Source organism: Nestor notabilis, unplaced genomic scaffold (assembly GCF_000696875.1).
Source record: "Nestor notabilis isolate BGI_N333 unplaced genomic scaffold, ASM69687v1 scaffold23627, whole genome shotgun sequence".
In the NCBI taxonomy this organism is placed as follows: domain Eukaryota; kingdom Metazoa; phylum Chordata; class Aves; order Psittaciformes; family Psittacidae; genus Nestor; species Nestor notabilis.
Genome location: NW_009935467.1, coordinates 1 through 18,170, shown reverse-complemented (window position 1 = coordinate 18,170; position 18,170 = coordinate 1). Strand labels below are relative to the sequence as shown.

Here is an 18,170-nt window from a genome sequence, read left to right as displayed (position 1 = left end):
GAGTGTTCTTAGCAGAATTAGTTTCAATGCCCACAAAATGACTAATCAGAATGCATAAGATACTAACCAGTGGAAAACGTTGGAACTCTAAATGTCCAGTCAGTTTCATTGATCATGATGTGAGGGTGCATTCTTGCGTCTTCGTGGAGATCCCACACCAACAGTGAACCATCTACTGTTCCAGCAAAAACTAATGTTGTTTTACTGGGACTAAAGCAGCAACATATCACCTGTTAAGCAGTAAAAAAACTCATGGTTGATATTATGATAAAGGTAAATGATTTGATAAGCCTGAAATCTTCATTCTTAGGTATGCAAATCCAGAAAAGACAGATTACATACATTTACAGCAGAACGACAATTTATTTAAAAGGAAAGAAGGATACAATACTTTCAGTAGACCATTGTTATGTAATCTGCATCTACTGCCACAAAGCTGAGACGTGTGATGCAGCTGTATGACAGCGATGGGTAGAGAGAACTTCTGACAACATCTAAACCAGTGTTTTACTTCTGTTCACTCTTTAATCACGAAATGGAGTCAAAATTAAAACAAAACAAAACAAAACAAAAACCAAAACAAGCAAATGAAAAAATAGCATGACCATCACTACATTCTAGTAGTGTTCCATTTTGGAGCAAAAACTGGAATTAGAATAGCATTTTGCTCACTAGGCTCAAATGTGTTTCTCAAAAGATGATCTATCCATCAGCAAAACAAGAAAACAAAACACATACCCAATACAAACATAAATACATAATAAAGCCTTTTATTCCAGGGGCAAATATACAATGGAATTAAAACATACCTCTGAGTCACATATTAAAACTTTCTGAGGACTGGAGGGCTGCCAGATGTTCCAAACACATATGATGCTCTTACTGTTCAGTAAAGCAACACCTGGCTTTTTGGGTAATCCATGAACAGAAAGTAGTGTCTGCCTCTGAACTTGAGAGACATAGAGACAGGATATTTTTCGGTCTAAACCATTTAAAAAAAAAAAAAAAGCAATAAATAAAAAAGTAAACTCACTGCAGATAAAAAAAGAACATGTTTAGCTGCTATAGCAACAACTAAAGAAGCTAAGATGTAATTACAAAGAGTATTTCTATTAACAGTGGGTTGCTTTAGACACTATAAAAGAAAAACAAGGGACTGGAGAAGGAATCCAAAAAATCAGAAGTAAGTAGAAAGCAAAAAGGAAGAGAGTCAGAAAGTTAACAGAATAATTATTCTGGGCATAAGCAACCCAATCTGATCTGACGTCAGTATATATACTCAAAATAAAGCTAAATCTCAAACAGGAAACAGTACAGGCCAGGCTTTTTCTGGTTCATCTTATGTGTTCATGTTACAATACATATGGGTTTGTGTTATAATAGGTCTTCCTAAGATAATTACAGATGCCCTATTTTTCAATTTTCTTTTCATTTGAACTGCTACTGTTATAGGGGGAAGATATAACTGCAGTTCAAAAATATCAGGCTATATTCTCCCTGTTCAGTAGCCTGGCCTTATTTGCAGCTGTGGCCCTACTGTCAGCATAAAGAGACTAAACAAAATTATACACCTTGGGTGGCTCTTCAACAACAGGGGCAAGAATTACATCCAGGGCATCCCTATATCATGGTAACTGTGGGCTATATTTCTGGTTTCACAGCAGCTAGGGTGCTCTGATGTTCCGTGTGTGAAACCAACCTGCACAGAGCTACAGCAAGATTAGCGCAATTAGAAGTGGACTTTACAGCATTTATACAACCTGTGCTGTTTGCACTTCAGCCATGACAAAGAGCATAGTACTTTGCATAAGGAAGAAGAATTCACACTGTACACTACAAGGTGCAGAATAAAGTTCCCTTACCATGAAGGAATGGCTGGTTGGTATTTAACTGGAAACAGCTATCACTAATAGACAGACCGGTTTGTCGAGATCTTAGTTTCCACGTGGGTTGCGTTGCAACTTGATCTTCCTCTAGCAAAACAGCAATCACCTTTCAAACATAATTACATTTATAGAAATAAAAGGGTTGTCTTATCTTTCAGCTTTTCTATTTGTAGCTTTCTAAATTATGTGGATTAATTTAATAAACCTTCAGCAATTCTCTTGATCATTTCATATCTTTGCAAATACAGCTTACAGAATAAAAGTTGTACAGCTATAGTTCAATTTCTTTGCAGAGAGATAAATCTCCCTGATAACGAGTATTATTTAAGTAATTTATTTAAATTAGTCAGAACAAGTACTGTAAGTGATCTATCACACTATATACTTATGCATACAACTCATAAGGGGTATTAGGTACGTAAGCGTACCTGGCAAGCAGACCGGAGGAAATTTGCTAATCTTTGTGAATCAATTTTCGGTGTTAGAGCTCCATTCACTGACATATCCTGGCTGCTTATGGGACCTAATTAAAAACAAACCCCAAAAAGCTTCAAAAGAGAATCAATTAAGGAAACCATAAGAACAATGTCATTTTTAAGCAAGAGGAGAGTGGAATGAACCAACTTCTCTTCAGCAGAAATAACAATACTGAAGAACAAGATCTGCTGGGGAATCTTATATGCTGCCAACACAAAAAAAAAGCAATCCAGAAGAAAGAAACTGTTCCTGCCACTCATTCTCCACCCCCTCCAGAAGGGGATTAAAAATGCCTATAGCAGTTTGCTATCAATGCACATTATAAATTATGGCAATTAATGGGTACAAAAGAAGAAGTTTACATGCATACATTCATAAATTAGTAAGATTAAGATGTACTTCACCTCCAGATACAAGGGCACTTTCTCCTGGATGCTGTGTCCATTTCTCCAATGTCTCAACTTCCTCAGTCTGAATGTCTCTCTCAAGGTTGTCCTCATTACACTGAACATATGCCTTAAGTAGAGATATAAAGTGATCAATATATGGTTGACACAGCTAAGAATGACAGCACATAACTGAATAGAGCTTAAAGTAGTTTTAAAATGGATGTGCTCAACCTCTTCTCTTTCTAAATTCAGTCCTAAACACACTGACACATTGTCAGTATTTTGTGTATGCAAATTTTACCACATTTCCCACAAGAGTGATAGACCTACTCCAAAAATACAGAATGTCTTCAATGAGGCATAAACACTAATCCCAGCATACTCAGGGTAATGAGCCACAGACATACAGAAAGTACTTTAGAAAATGGTGAAGAAACACAAGACAGTCGTCTTCTAACATGGAAAGGAAATGGCCAAAAGTTTTTATATAATTGCTTTATGGTAATTAAGGCTTAGAGATTAAAAATCATGGATTTATTACTTTGCTGTCCCATTAGTAACTTTATTTCGTAAGTAAAATTATTTTCCAGAAAAAGAATCAGCACTTTCAGAACTTAAATGTTATTTGTTACCCACCTGCTGAGTGTTCATTTTACCAAAATTCCTGATATACATGTCGTACTCATTTACAGGAGGCAAATCCAATAAAGAAAAACTTATTGAGAAGTCCAGATCAATTAGTGGGAGAAGTTCTGAACTCCGTTTTCTTTAGAATGAATTACAAAAGAGAAACATAAAGACAGTTAAGACCGAGAATTTGGTATTCCAAAAGGAAAACATCCTGATTTTGTACAGCACCAGAGATCTAACAATCCACCCATCTATACAAATTGAAGCTGTACCAAAATCTTTTGACAGATAAAAATATATCAACAGAAGTACATAAGACATTGTTATGAGTTCTCATCTAATGTTATGTTAATTATCATGTTTGAAAATGCAATACTGATTGCAAATAGCAAACTTAAATGGTTTATTATTAAACCCAGACTGTCAAAGCCTACCATCATCACACCTAAGTATTCAAACGCTGTTTTCTCTGTAAGGTAATAGATGAATGTCTCTTTCTTCCTATTGTTAGGATGGTGGGTAATTCTCCTATACTCATTTTATTAAAATTACATCACCTATACATGTACATGCTTTACAAAGATTGTCTATAATGCCCCAGTTCTGTTAGACTTATGCAAATGTATGTTGGATGACCTCCACTGGTAACAGACTGCCTGAAATTGTACCTCTTTACATCACGAGGGAAGCAAATAACAATAGTAACAGCAATCCTAAAATATATTTTGAATATATACATTAAATGAATTTATTACTGATTCATAACCTGTGGACATAAATACTGACCTCTTCCCCAAAAAGTAGGCCTTCAAAACCCATCAATTACTGGACTACCAGACTTGATCTAAATTGTATGAAAACAAGTACTAGAGATTGAGGTAGCCTGGGGTTTTTTTTCCACTTGTATTTTTTGGGTTTGATAACATTAGCACATTGTACAGTATTTAAGATACCTGAAATGTCTTTATCCTATGAAATGCCAAATTTTTCCCTCTTCCTAAATTTCCTTGATTGAATGATAAAAACTAACTCAATTGCCTTATCTAACTTCCTTCAATCCCTTTACTTTCTGCCTACCTCAATTCTTAATTTTTTCTTCTTTGCTCACAATAAAACTGTATTTTGATTCTTAATTGGAGAACAAGTCTACCTCCATATGCTATATACATGATATTAAAACATTTATGTGACATTACTTATTATCATCCACTACAAAGAGATTCCCACCACTCCACTTGTATGGTCATGTGGATAATGAAAAGACAATCTTTGTAACAATTCACACAACTATCTACTTTAATGTAAAACTGTTAAGACATTTTAAGAGTTAACTGCTTGAGTTACACACAGATGACTGTCTACAAGTTAATTCCATGCTCTTGCTATAGTACGGATTCCTTGACAACAAGAAAAATTTTGTAGTCTCCCTTTCTCTCTTGCACTTGAATTTTTTCAAAACATACTTAATACAAACACAATTATGGGTAGCAATTCCATATCTAAACAATCTTATAGATGCATATTCTACTTGCAGTTTCTTTTCAGTAAGGTAGTCCTTGAAAAGGCAAAAGACTAGGGCAACATGAGCTGGAATTTCTCCTCCAATACTTTAGGCTGGATTTTTCTTTACGTATTAAGGACAATTTTCACACCTCCTTTTTGTTCTCTGCTAACATTTATTGGATTTCCTTACCCATGTTTTATTTTTACTTCTACTTCCACTTCCTAATGCATCACCTCTTCACAAATACTGTGGGCACGGATTGCTGAGATATAATTCGAATGTATGAAACTTGTTTCCTAGTTACAAATGTTAATGATATATGCAGACAAATCCTTAAAATAAACTAATAGGCTGCATATTAATACTTGCAACTCCAAAGTGCCACAGCTCATTTATGGAGTGTTTTCAGTCTGTTTTCTGGTAGCAATATATTATCCCAGCATTCCACAAACCCTTTCTCTTTCCATGGAAATACCAGTTCTCTTCACAGGTTATATAATTTGTTAGCATGTACACGAAGCCGTATCATGTATACAGAGTCATTTAAGTCATAGTACATAATCAGTAGAGGTTGACAAACATTTCAGAAGGCAATTCTTCAAAGATGCCTTCCTGAATTTCCTAATCTGTCTCCACTGTCTAGAGAAGAAGCCTAGACAATGTAAAATTTGGGCATATAAATTTAGGGAAAGTGAATTAGACAGCCTAGACAATAAAATCTCTCTTACATGAATATTAGCCACTGATGTGCAGCCACACTGCAGTGGAATCTGGTATTATCAATAAAACTTAATATTCTTGCTTTACATGTGCTGTTGGTGTAGTAGAAAATTGGAGTTATATACAGTGTTTCAGAAAAATTTGGAGCTCCTGGCAAGTTCCAGAAGAAAGAGGTATCAATTGTTTTCTTTTATACAGAGCTGTCTTAGATGTCTCAAATCTAGATCAATTTTAGATCAGTAATAACATGATTTTACACCAAGTGGTATTACCCCTGAAAGGGAACATGCTATTTTGGGAACAGTATGTACCATATAGACACTTGATTATTTCAAGAAATCACAGTTCTGTAGAGCCCTGAGAGCAGCTAAAAGGCTTGCTCTTTATTACTCTAAGTTAATATCTAATTAAGTGACTGAGAATCATATGAAGAAATGACAATCCTGGCAACTCATTCTATACTAAAATGGTTCAGAAAACCTGCTATATAAATTTATGCTATACAATGACATGTAGCAAAGCCTGCAAGTTACATTTACTCTAGAGCTAATTACCGTTAGCTTCCAAAATATTTGTTTCTAAAATCGTCAAGTTTATAAACTTCACATGTTTGAAATATAATGAAAAAATTACATCTCTCACATTAAGTTGCCATTTTGTGTGGATTATTTAAAATACACTTACTTCTGCTTATTAGCCATACTTCGGCTACTTTGTCGCTGGTTTGCCATTTGAAAATCCATGAATAATCCACCAAAAGAGTTTCTGACAGAAGGGTATTGCCTTTCTGTGGTATTTTAAAACAGTGTTATAATTCACACATTACAGTGCATTGAAATATAAAGCAATAAGTTCAAAAAGCAACAAATTTATTATGACACAGCTACTAAGAGTTATTAGTTTGCACATTAGACAACATGCTCTAGCACAGTTATGAGTACAATAAGCTTCTTAACTTCAGCAAAGGGACAGCATTTTTCCTTTATTATGGTCCTTTACCAATCAATGAAAAATTAACGACCACTGTAATTTTTATTTTAGAAGACTCTGATGCAGAAAGTGCCTCTTTCTTTCTCCTACCATTAGCAGGTCCCTTGTTCCCCTGTGTGCAGTAGAATGCTCTATGACCAATTCTAAAAATCATAACGAATTCACACAGACTACACCATGTGCATGCTACATCTCTAAATAAGAATTCATCATTTACAGCTAGTGGAGAACATCATCAACACAACCTTAACTGATACCCTTGCATGACTAAGCAAAACATTGAAAACTGTTGCTTTAAAATTCATGGTTGATGTAGCAACTACAATATCTGATGTCATATTGATTTTTCTCCCTTTCCTGGCTATCTTGTAGCTAATTTAGCTTAATATCCAACTTCCAGTCAAGACCAATGGTATTTCACTGCCTCAGGGGAAGACAGCCTTTGTAAGTAATACTTGTAAAATGCTTTTAAACTTCTAAAAATCATTACCAGAATGATCAACAGCCTTTTTAACCAAAGAAGATCAAAACTTATCAAAAAAGAGAGTGCTGTGTAATTTACGATGAAGCACTACGTGTTACAATTCAGAATTCAAAAATCTGACTCTGTATTAAAATTCCATCCTGTTCATTAGATCTATACCGTTAATGGAATTCTTTTATTGATTCCATATTGTTTATTAGAAAAATAGTAATAATTGCATAAATCTTCTGCAAGAAGAAATTCATATTACAGTATACTGGTTCTGACTTGCAACAAATTCTTAACCAAAAATCTAATGATACTGTAAAGACTTACAGAAACTCCATGCTATTCTCTTCTGTGACAGTACAAACTCCATATAAACTAGAGTAAGAAGTTGTTTAAGACTCTTTTGAATAATGATTCTCTACTGCCATTCGCATGAGTGGAGAGTGAAAAGCAGAACCACAACTGTATTTGTTAAGTAAGTAGATATGGCACTCACATGAATCAGACCAACTGAGTACAAGACAACAATTCCATAGTCACATTTCAGGAAAAACACCCTGCATTTTAAAAGTGATATAGAACTATATATTTAAGTAATATCTGTATTTCTCTCGCCCTCCCATCCAGAGAAGTGGCTTCAACTCTGCTTAAGAGAGAAAGGCAAACTAATGTCACAGGAAGCTCCAAACTGTTCTAGCACTCCTCCAGTTTTCAAAACCCAGACTCTCATATCCTCCCGTTACCCAAATTAAGACATACTAAATGTCAGTCTGTAAATTTTTATACTTCACATTTTAAATGGTTAGTAATGCCTCTGAATCATTCTTTAGCAATGTGAAAGTTACAGTACTTACCCATAAACCTAAGTGACTCATCTAGAGGACCAGATTTCTGCCTTCAGGCAGGCTTCTAGAAAAAGTGGCCTGTTTACTCTTTTATTGTATGTGTTACTCATACATTTAATAAAAATAGACTGGTGTCTAGTCACATACCCATGATTGGTTCCTTTTTTTCATTTTCAATTTCCTTTGGCAGTGAAGTACAAATTCTATCGTTTTCTGCATTAATTGCTCTTTGAATTTCTTCAATTTCTGATGTTCTGGAAAACTGAATCTCTCTTAGGTTTTCTTCTGTGTCTCTTTCTTCACCACTTTTGTCTTCATCATCATCAAAATCCTCCTCATAGTCCTTTAAAAGTAACAGGAATTTCAATAACTAATAAACATGGATTATAGACGTATTTTTCATGATCTACTTTAGAAATTGTAAAATGCTGTCAAAATAAAAGCAAAATTCTCATAGAGATGGCTATAAATCCTACAACTGAAAGGCATTCTAAAATAACTGATAGGAAGAAAATGGCATGTCTTGACTGAGTGGTAATTTCAACCAAGAGAAGACATTCCCATAGTGTTGTTCTTCAGTACCTGAAATAGATCCCTTTTTTTTTATTTTGTAAAGACTTCAACTCCAAAGTTGGTTCCCAACCCTGATGAAATCTAAGCAAATATATAGCAGAGAGTTTCTACATAACATTTTAGTTACTTATTATTTACTGTCACCAAAAAATGAATAAGTAAAACCCATGTATTATCCTGTAATTTTTATTTCTGTGAATAAAGTTAATCACTATTTTGATATTTCAGGATTACTTCAAAAAGACAGTTGTATGCTGTCACTTACCTCAAAATCATCTTCATAATTTGCTGAAAAATTATCAAATCCCATTTCTGAATTATAGATGTGTGTATCTTTCATTTCCTAAATGAGAAAAATAACACTGTTAAATAATCTTAGAAAACAATAAACCTTTATCTGTCCAATCCTAGCATAAAGATCGGTAAATAGTTTTCCTTCCCAAATATTTCTACATTTTCAAGCAAACATACAACAAATTCCATTTAGAAGTATAAACAAAAGTTCATTAAGAAGTGATAAATTTTGACTTAATAATAGGAAGACAAAACAGAACTCAACCTTATCTTGGGAAGACCAGTTGTTTTTCCAACAATATTTTTGCCAGGAAAGACATAAAATTGCTGTGCTGCCTACAATTTCAACAGTGTACAGCATGGCTTAGTATAGGACAGCAAAATTAAGTCAGTGAAGAGACAAATGTGCTTTATATAAGCTCACTAGGGGAAGAAAATCCTACGAAGCAGGATATCTGAAGGGGACCTGTAACGATGCTGGGGAGGGACTCTTTGTTAGGGACTGTAGTGGTAGGACAAAGGATAACAGTTTCAAACTTAAATAAGGGAAGTTTAGATTAGATATAAGTAAGAAGTTCTTTACAGTGAGGGTGGTGAGGCACTGGAATGGGCTGCCCAAGGAAGTTGTGAATGCTCCAACCCTGGCAGTGTTGAAGGGCAGGTTGGATAGAGCCTTGGGTGACATGGTTTAGTGTGTGGTGTCCCTGCTCATGGCAGGGGGGTTGGAACTAGATGATTTTCAGGTCCTTTCCAACCCTAACTATTCTATGATTCTACTATTCTATGAGCAGATGATATGTCTAAACTCTTCCCATTTACTGAAAATTATTTTTTCAAGCATAGAAGATACTGAAATACAGTTGAATAGATGACTACCTGCAATGCTTAGCAAACTTACACAGAATAAATCCATTTTCTAATGCTGCAGCCAGAAAGAGAGGTTAGGAGATACCTGAAGACCAATATATATAAACCTCATCTTTGAATGGCTTTATATTGAAATACATATTGTAATTGTTATTAATCCTAAGAAAACCACAACATTCAAAGTGCCAAAATCAAACAGTTTTACCTCTTGTCCTGTATCACTTTCCTCTTTTTCAATGAGTTTTCCTTTATCCTCTACAGTCCTGTTGAAAAAGAGAAAATTTTTATTAGTTAACTCTGAAGAAAGCAGTAGTTTTATGTTGGTTTTGGTTTTGGGGGGGGGGTGTGTGTGTGTTTGCTTGTTCGTTTGTTTTAGAAAAAATAGGTCTTTTTTCCTGATAAAAAGTTTAAAATTTCCAATAAACTGAAATATTTCTACAAATACTTTTATAGATTTAATAGATCTCTATTTATGATACAAAATTATATTGAAACAGCCAGGTGATTAATCAGCTAAGAATTTCAAAAACCTTGTCCAAATTTAGTAACTACAATTGCATTAAAACAGAAGAAAAAGTAAGGAGGAAAAAAACCTATTAAACCCACACATACATTAGTTGTATTGATATCTGCAGCAAACTGAAGATCAAGATCAGATTGGTGTCATGTGCTCTAAAGCTATAAATCATAGACTGACATTCAAACATTGTCTTTCATTCGAGGGTTTTATTTATGAGGACAATGCAATCAGGGAGCAGGAGAAAATCAACAACCAGCTCTGCTCCTTAACAATCTGATTATTTTCTAAGTCGAGTATCGGACTTCAAGAATAGAACGTACTTAGAAATATAATCCTGACATTTTACTGATCCTACCAAGGATGACCTTGGCCTTTCCCTTTCACATACAACAGTAAACTTGTTATATATATAATGTTTTAGATAACATCCAGAGTAGTAACTACAACTCTGCAGCTACAAAGTAGTAACTTCATGTAGAGATACACAAATTCAAATAAAAAAAAAAAAAAGAGAGTCCTATGTAGTTCTTCATGAACCTTATATGTGTCCTGCATAGTGACTTAGTGCGCATGATTGCATAGTGAATCTCTGGGTGATATAATGCAGCATTTCTGTCTCCCACACTAAGTGCCCAAATTAATACGTATGTAGTTTGCAAGGACTAGACTCTTGAGTAGGGGGGGGAAAAAACCCCAAAACAAAACCAGCATATAAATACATATATTTTTACAAACCAGTGGGTTTTTTTCTTTTTAATTGCTACTGTAGTGGGCAAAAGGCCTATGAAAATATTATATTTCACCCCAGACATTTCAGATCAAGAATTTGTGCTTATTGTTTTGGTGGTGACTGAATCTTAATGGATACCATACAGTACATTTTTATTTTTAATCTCTGAATTTACCTTGCATGCTGATGGCTCTTTTCTTCCTGAATCCTCTCCTCTTTTTCATATTCACTATTCTGTAAAAGAAGTCACAATAGTCACATGTCAGAAATGCTGGGAGGAATATGTCTATGTATTAGTAGTAGCGATATTAAACAGTAAGAAAGGTTTATAATGAATTATTTCAATGACATAGTATTTTTTTATAGTCATTGCCTGTAAGACATTTTGTGTATGAACTAATGTCAGAATGATCTCCTCCTTAGAGATATGGTAAGCAAAGAAAATAAACACCCATAAAACAGATGCTATATAAAGAACATGAGCTTCTCCCGAAAATATGAAACACCGGGGAGTGAAGTTTGGCTGCATCCTCTTCTGCAACGTATTTCAGAAAAGAAACAAGAAGGGATTTAGAGTCTTCTATTATGCTTACGAAAACCTTGTAGGTCTTTACCAGAGTAAATTCCAACTTTTATAGGATACCTTCACGTCAGTATATTAGTAACAATGGTTAAGAAATGCTTCGGGCCCGGTGTATACTTTTGAAACTGTGGGCCCAGAGCACTATACTGAATAACCCCTAGATGTGGCTAGAAAAACTGATAGGGACCAAGGACTGACCTCAGTAGGTTGTGGCCAGCCTGTTTCAAAGAATGAGATTTTAACAGTATGGACTGCAACAATTCACACTAGTTGGACCCAGGGACAAAGAACAGTTTCAGGCACTTTTAAGCCCCAGTATAGGGACCTCACATTCTGTACTATGGAGGTTCCCTTAACTTTAGAAACATATCCAATAGGTTGTTACACATAAAGGTGCTTTTCTCTATCCATGAGCATCAGAAAAAAAACCCATAACTCTGAGACAGAAGCATCAGTATTAGTCATCTATTCTGTAACAGCTATTTGAGTAAATATCCAAGGAAGTCAAGCCTTGAGCAAGCTCCTGATAGACTTCTGAATTCTGCTGCAGGATGTCAGTTATAGGAATCACTTCTGGTGGTCACATACACTGTAGATGCCCAGTATTTTTAGTAGAAAATGTATTTCTGAACTTTTCTTTAAGAAGTTTGTACATCTTCGCTCTTTAGGCAGCAGCAGAAACTACCCTCGACTATATGAACGCTTCTATGTTCCATAAAACTTACCTGATCTTAAGAGTTACAGTTTACTGTATATTTCTTCTCTAATTCTTGCAGAATGAGTACTTGTATTATAAAAAACAGTAAAAAAAAAGTCAAAGTTTGAGTAAGTCTGTAGGATACAACATCATGCTCCGTATTAGAGACATTAAAGACACTTTATAGCTGCAGAAGTAGAGGCAAACCCCATAAATATAAGGGATCTATACTCACGTGCCTACTTGTGAGTTAGATAACCATGCTCCCTTTATAGGCAACATCAGAACAGCTTCTATTAAAATCATACTGTTTTCCTGTAAAGGCAGCCGATACATTTAATGGATCTCCAGCCTAATCTCTCCACTTCAAAGTGTTAGTAAAAATTTCAAAAGTCTAAGTAATAAATAATTTTATGAATAAACGATGTTTCTAACATATAGGCAAGATTCTAGTTTAAATTTCATAGAAGGAATCAGCTCTGGGTTAGGATACTTAAAGGCAGATGTAGTATTTTAACCTACCACTTTAAATTTCAGAAAATGTTGACTTTATTATTCAACTCATCAGTGATAATGTATCAACAACTAAAGGAAGTTATAAGGTAATGTTTTAAAGTCTTAACAATACTAACCCCAAGATCACGCTTCTTTCTTTCCTTTTCTCTACTTTTTACTTTCTCACTAGCTTCTGCTGGTTGCCCCTCTCTGTCTCCATGGGAAGATCTGTCTTTAGATTTCTTTGATTTATGTTTTTCTTTCTCTTCCTTTCCATAAAGTTTATGACTTCTCTCTTTGGAAAGCCTCTCCTTTCCTGGCGTAGCAGAATGTTCCTTTTTTTCTCTGTGTCTTCTTTCTCGCTCCTTATCCAACTCTTGATCTTTCTGTAACTTGTGTACATGTTCACCTTCAAATTCGTAGGCTAAAAATTTGTCAATGCTCTTTTTGGTATCATTATCCTGGAAAGAGAAAAATAACATTAAAGAGCTAGATCTCCAAGACTGTTTTGTCTTCACAAATCTACCAATTTTTGACCATTAGAATGATGGATTTGTAAGCATCTACACTTTCTGCCATATGTGTCTTCCAGCCATTTTTTTTTAATCTACTGTGGCAAGTTTCAAATTATTGTATCACTTAAGATTCTGATATTTATTCTGGACATCATGTACTTTGTTATAGAAATTCTTTGGATTATGTATTCTTCACACAAAAATTTTTTTCTTTGTCTACTAATTGGTCTAACATAAAATAGGATGTACACTTACCAATATCCTTGTAATGAAAGCATATATGGCAGATGGAAAATTATGAAGCTGTACGAAAACAAAGCACTGTTTGCTGTGCAATTTTACTTTAGAAGAGGACCTTGCTATCTATGCAGCTCTGATTTCTTATGAACTGGAGTCTGATTCAGTTTCTTAAATTCTATAATTTTATCTTATTCCATTATGAAACACTTCATTGCATTCCCTTCCTTTACCTTCTTTTCTGCATGTCTTCTTTCTCGCTCTTCACTTGTTTTCTCCTTCTCTAGAAAATACATGTATAAATTAATGAAAAATTTTATTAAACTCTGTACGTAATTAATTCTAGCTGGGAGAAAATAGTATTTCAGTGACATACTTTTCCTAATACATAAGAGCTTTCTAATAAACCCTTAATATTCTATAGAGATTCTCTCTCTGAGGTTGGTTACTTCTACATTACCACAAGATTCCGTAAAGAGATACATTTCAGTGGGTACTCACACCTGCCTGTCTTTATCCTCTCTGTACAGATAGGGTATGGTTTCAGAGTATTTCTACCTAAGTATTGAATATTTCAAAGTACAACAGCAACCCAAAGCAACTTACCCCAACGATGCCTGCTTTCTCTTCTTCTGTGATGTTCTTTATCTCTTCCTTCAAATGATTTCAGATTATTTTCTGTACCTATTTCCTTTACCTCATGTCTTCGATGCTTTTTGTCCTGTTCCCTATAGCTCTCCCTGTCTTTATCTTTTGGAACACTGTACCGTTCTTTCTCCAAACTTAACTCTTGAAGTTTATCTTTGTATCTCACTCGGTCTCCTTCCCCCTGGCGCTCTTTCCACCTCTCTCTCTCTCTCATTTTATCCCTGTTGTCCCTTTCACCAGATTTTAATCTCTCTCTCTCTCTTGTTCTTTCCTTGCTCTTCCCTCTGTCTTTGCGTTCATGTTTATGACTGTCTGTGTCATAAACAGGCTTCTCCTTCTGTGGTTTCTTTTCTCTGTGCTTTTGGTCTTCATTTTGACTATCTGATTGTAATGCCTGAAATAAACCAAACAAAATTAAAATCTATTATTTGCAATTCAGCCATCTATTTTGATATAGTATATTCATGTGGAAAAAAAAAAAAAAGCAGAGTAGATTGCTAACTGTGAATTTCATTTCCCAACCTGTATTAAAATGGTGGTATATTTCTACGCTTACTTTATAAAATTACTAACATTACGTCTGTACTTATTTTAAAAAGAACTAATAAATGAAGCAAATAATAAGCTGCATTTTCAATGTATCTGAAAATAATTCGGTAAAAAAAGAAAATTTACAGTGGAACTGTGCATTCCTTTTAGTGCTAGGTTGAAAAATTAACTAAACATCTTAAAGCTGTTACCTCACATGGACAGGAACTGTGCCATCTTATAAAATATGCTCCAGATATAAACAATAATTATAGATAACTGGGCATCCTGCAGCTGCCTTTAGAGTAGGTAAGCTTTTACTTGAACAGAAAGCAGGATATAAAAACTGAAAAAAGGTTTTGGCCTAGATCCATTGAGGATGCAACTATTCTTAAATTTTTCTGAAGTCATAAGATTTTATTTTAACCTTCCTGAAGTAAGCAGCACGACTCCCAGTGATTTCACTACACCCACAATTTCTGCTATTTACTCAATGCAGAACAAACAGAACTTGCTTTCATTATAGTTGATGCGTAAAGTGAATTAAACCTTATCCATCTGTTTCACAGAAATTAAAGTCCAACCACACCACTTCTGTTGGAACTAAAGCATTTCAACTCAAATTTGTTTGCTTTACCTCACATGGAAATAGTGGAAATGTTACTGAATGTCTAAAAAATACAAAGTACTTCATACTGTAGCACTGACACTGAAATAATGGGGAGCTTTGAACAGTAATGGATAGAAAGCTAGGCAACAGATTAACAAGCAGGATGCTTTAGTTTATCAAAGGAGTAGTGAAGATCTGCACAAGACATAGAAAATAAGATGCATATTAGAAAACAGCTTTTAAAAAATTATAGCACAAAACTAAAATGAGTATCAGTGATATAACTGACTGGAGCCTGAACACGTATTTGACCAGTGGATAAAATAATTAACCAGTTTAAAAGTTCATGAGAAACATGATAGGTGACGATAACAAACACAATACACATGTATGAAAGCGCGCAAGCATATATAAAGCAAAAATTTAACTTGGATTTGGGATGGCCAGCCAATCAGACCTCATTGTGTGCTGTGCCATTACCGTAACAATGGTATTTTTTTCCATTTACCTAATTAAGAAATCTGTAATCATACATGACTTGTGTAGCTAGAAGCAGCTGAATGGGCCAGCCTCTGGAATAGACAGATTCCAGAACAGTCAGTTGTGGCAAGGCAGTTAGCAGCTGCGCTTTAAAGATCTGCACTGTTTGCATTCACTGATACAGATTTAAAGTGCCTGGTGTACCAAAAGACTTTAGAGAGCTATTACAGAACCCACAAGGCAATGTAGCTAGTAGAACAAGCAGCCAACCCTCTGTCTAGACCATCGATAAATTCCACTGCTGTAGGGTAGCTTAACACCAAAACTAGTAGAAATCAAATAAAATCACCCTAAGATGTTTCCTAAGTTCTTCTGATTTCCAGGTGTCTTCTTTGGTTCTTCTCTAGAACAGAAAAGACAGCAAAAGATTGAGTAATCAATCTGCAGATAGAAGTAAATCATTTAATAATTCATAGGTTTTCAAAGGCAAGGATTAAGGTATATATGGCAAGTACCAGTGAATTTTGTAACTTAAGCATTAATTTGATCTAGCCCTAATGTGTATAGTTACAGCATACCTGATCTGACTAGACCTGGAAGAGGCCTGAAGCTCTGACCTCTACTGGGTTATCTAAATCTGTACAGACAGAGTAACCAATACTGAGGTCAGGGCCTATGGTAGATAACAGTGCAGCCCTCCAAGAAAGACTTAAAACTGATCTTCCAGTGATAGACCAAATGCGTAACACAGCCAGGCCACTTCTGGAAAGTAATCAATATATCGATGTCATTATGAGGTTCCATCTCCTGCTCTATTAGATCTAACTTCAAAGTCCTGGTGAGGGACTTTCTTAGGTGAGGTTTTAATAACTCTGAGGTTGGAGTTTTTCCAGGCAACCTGGTTCTTGGGTTTAACCACACTCAATTAAAAATGTTTTCCTTATACCGAGTCATGATTTCCCTTGCTGATAGTTGCGGCCACTATATTCTGTCCTCTCACTGTCCATCTTGGAAAAGAAATTAGCTTCATCTTGTCCACAGATCCTCTTTAGATATTTGAACACAGTAGCCAGATCCCCTCTCAGTTTTCTGCACAGCTCCTTACCCTCGTTCCAGATTAAGACCGTTTTTTTGGGTTTAACTTAATTCATCCACCTGAGAGCATAAGGAGTTAATCAGCTGATGAGACAGATTTACTGAATTCAAAAAGTGCTATGAAAATCTTTATGAATCTGTACCTTAAACTAAACAGTAAGTATGTTGCCTTATGAAGTAGAACAGAACAAGAGACCTTGCTACTTCAGATAAAACTCTTCAAGAAAGATCAACAGGGATTTCCTTTACTCACAGCCAAGGAAGATTGGAGGTTTTCAGAAGTTTATGTTAAGAACTAAGAGCTATTAACTATGGTTCTAAAGAAAAAGAAACAGAAAATCAGTAAGAGAAATCTCTGTAGTTTTAAGCCAAAGTATTTTTTACATATGTTTATCTTTTGTATTGCCAATACGAGTTGCCTATTTGAGAGCCCTCAAATAGGTAAGCAGCACAAGTGATAGGCTTGATATGATAGAAAAGAAACAGCAAAAGGAGGCTTTATCATATAGCATTGCTGTTAGTATAGAGGCTGTTAGTCTCTCAGTCTTTGGCAGCCTTATACCAATGCACCTGAAAACTTTGATCTAAAAGATTAATTTTCCATCACAATTCACTAATGAGGTTATTGATGTACCACAACTACTGAAATATCTGAATCAAAAGTTTTTAATACTACTACTTCACATACCTTTCCCAGACACACTATTTCCTACTCTGTTTCCTATTTAGCATGACCACCTGTACAATCCAGATTCACGCAGTAGTAATAAGAGCGATTTGATATGTCTGCTTTTTCAAGTGAATATATAACACAATCATTGATGCCAGCATCCATGTCATTTTGTTTCCTTTGTTTTGGACCTCTCCAAACTTTTCATGATTTAACACCATCATGCAAAAGCTATGTGGTTTCCTAAAGAACTAACCCCCTCAATTAGCCATTACAGGAATATCTATTATTAAATATCCTTTATCTGCAATCTGAAACATTAAGAGCTTTGAGTATCTTCATAAACCACCTATCTTCTGCACAAAGAGCTGTGGCTGATATAGCCTCATCCTTCTGCTAGAGGAGTAAGGGCTACCTTACTACGGCTACTTGGGTGACAATTTCATCGGCGAGCTGGCAAAACAAGGAGACTCGAGGTGCCCAAGGAGTAGCCGTGGCGGTTGGTTCTCAGGACCACCAGAAGAAACAGTAGGGCTGCTTCCTGCCTTTACCCCACAGATGTCCGGGCTTATGCAACGCCAAGGGACATGCGTGGCGGCGGCGAGACGCGGCCGGGTGAGGGGATGGCTTTCGCTAGCGCCAAGGCACCTAAAGCAGAAAGGGCTGGGAGCAGGAGAGGAGACCCAGCAGAAGAACAAGCCGTGCCGTGCAGCCA

The 18,170-nt window shown here is 35.4% G+C and overlaps 1 protein-coding gene across 1 annotated transcript in view; it reads right to left on the bottom strand.

Moving 5' to 3' along the window:
• Nucleotides 1–16,093, bottom strand: part of WDR60 (WD repeat domain 60) — a gene marked incomplete at its 5' end in the record, with an annotated part of 25,044 nt that extends 8,951 nt beyond the window's left edge. Inside the window, 15 exons of the mRNA XM_010017873.1 lie at nucleotides 68–230; nucleotides 810–982; nucleotides 1,863–1,992; nucleotides 2,315–2,409; nucleotides 2,768–2,879; nucleotides 3,389–3,518; nucleotides 6,291–6,393; nucleotides 8,061–8,256; nucleotides 8,752–8,829; nucleotides 9,853–9,910; nucleotides 11,073–11,131; nucleotides 12,810–13,133; nucleotides 13,658–13,707; nucleotides 14,031–14,466; nucleotides 16,040–16,093. Coding sequence (XP_010016175.1) covers nucleotides 68–230; nucleotides 810–982; nucleotides 1,863–1,992; nucleotides 2,315–2,409; nucleotides 2,768–2,879; nucleotides 3,389–3,518; nucleotides 6,291–6,393; nucleotides 8,061–8,256; nucleotides 8,752–8,829; nucleotides 9,853–9,910; nucleotides 11,073–11,131; nucleotides 12,810–13,133; nucleotides 13,658–13,707; nucleotides 14,031–14,466; nucleotides 16,040–16,093 — 2,161 coding nt within the window. The remainder of the gene's footprint in view (nucleotides 1–67; nucleotides 231–809; nucleotides 983–1,862; nucleotides 1,993–2,314; nucleotides 2,410–2,767; nucleotides 2,880–3,388; nucleotides 3,519–6,290; nucleotides 6,394–8,060; nucleotides 8,257–8,751; nucleotides 8,830–9,852; nucleotides 9,911–11,072; nucleotides 11,132–12,809; nucleotides 13,134–13,657; nucleotides 13,708–14,030; nucleotides 14,467–16,039) is intronic.
• Between the last annotated feature and the right edge of the window lie 2,077 nt (nucleotides 16,094–18,170).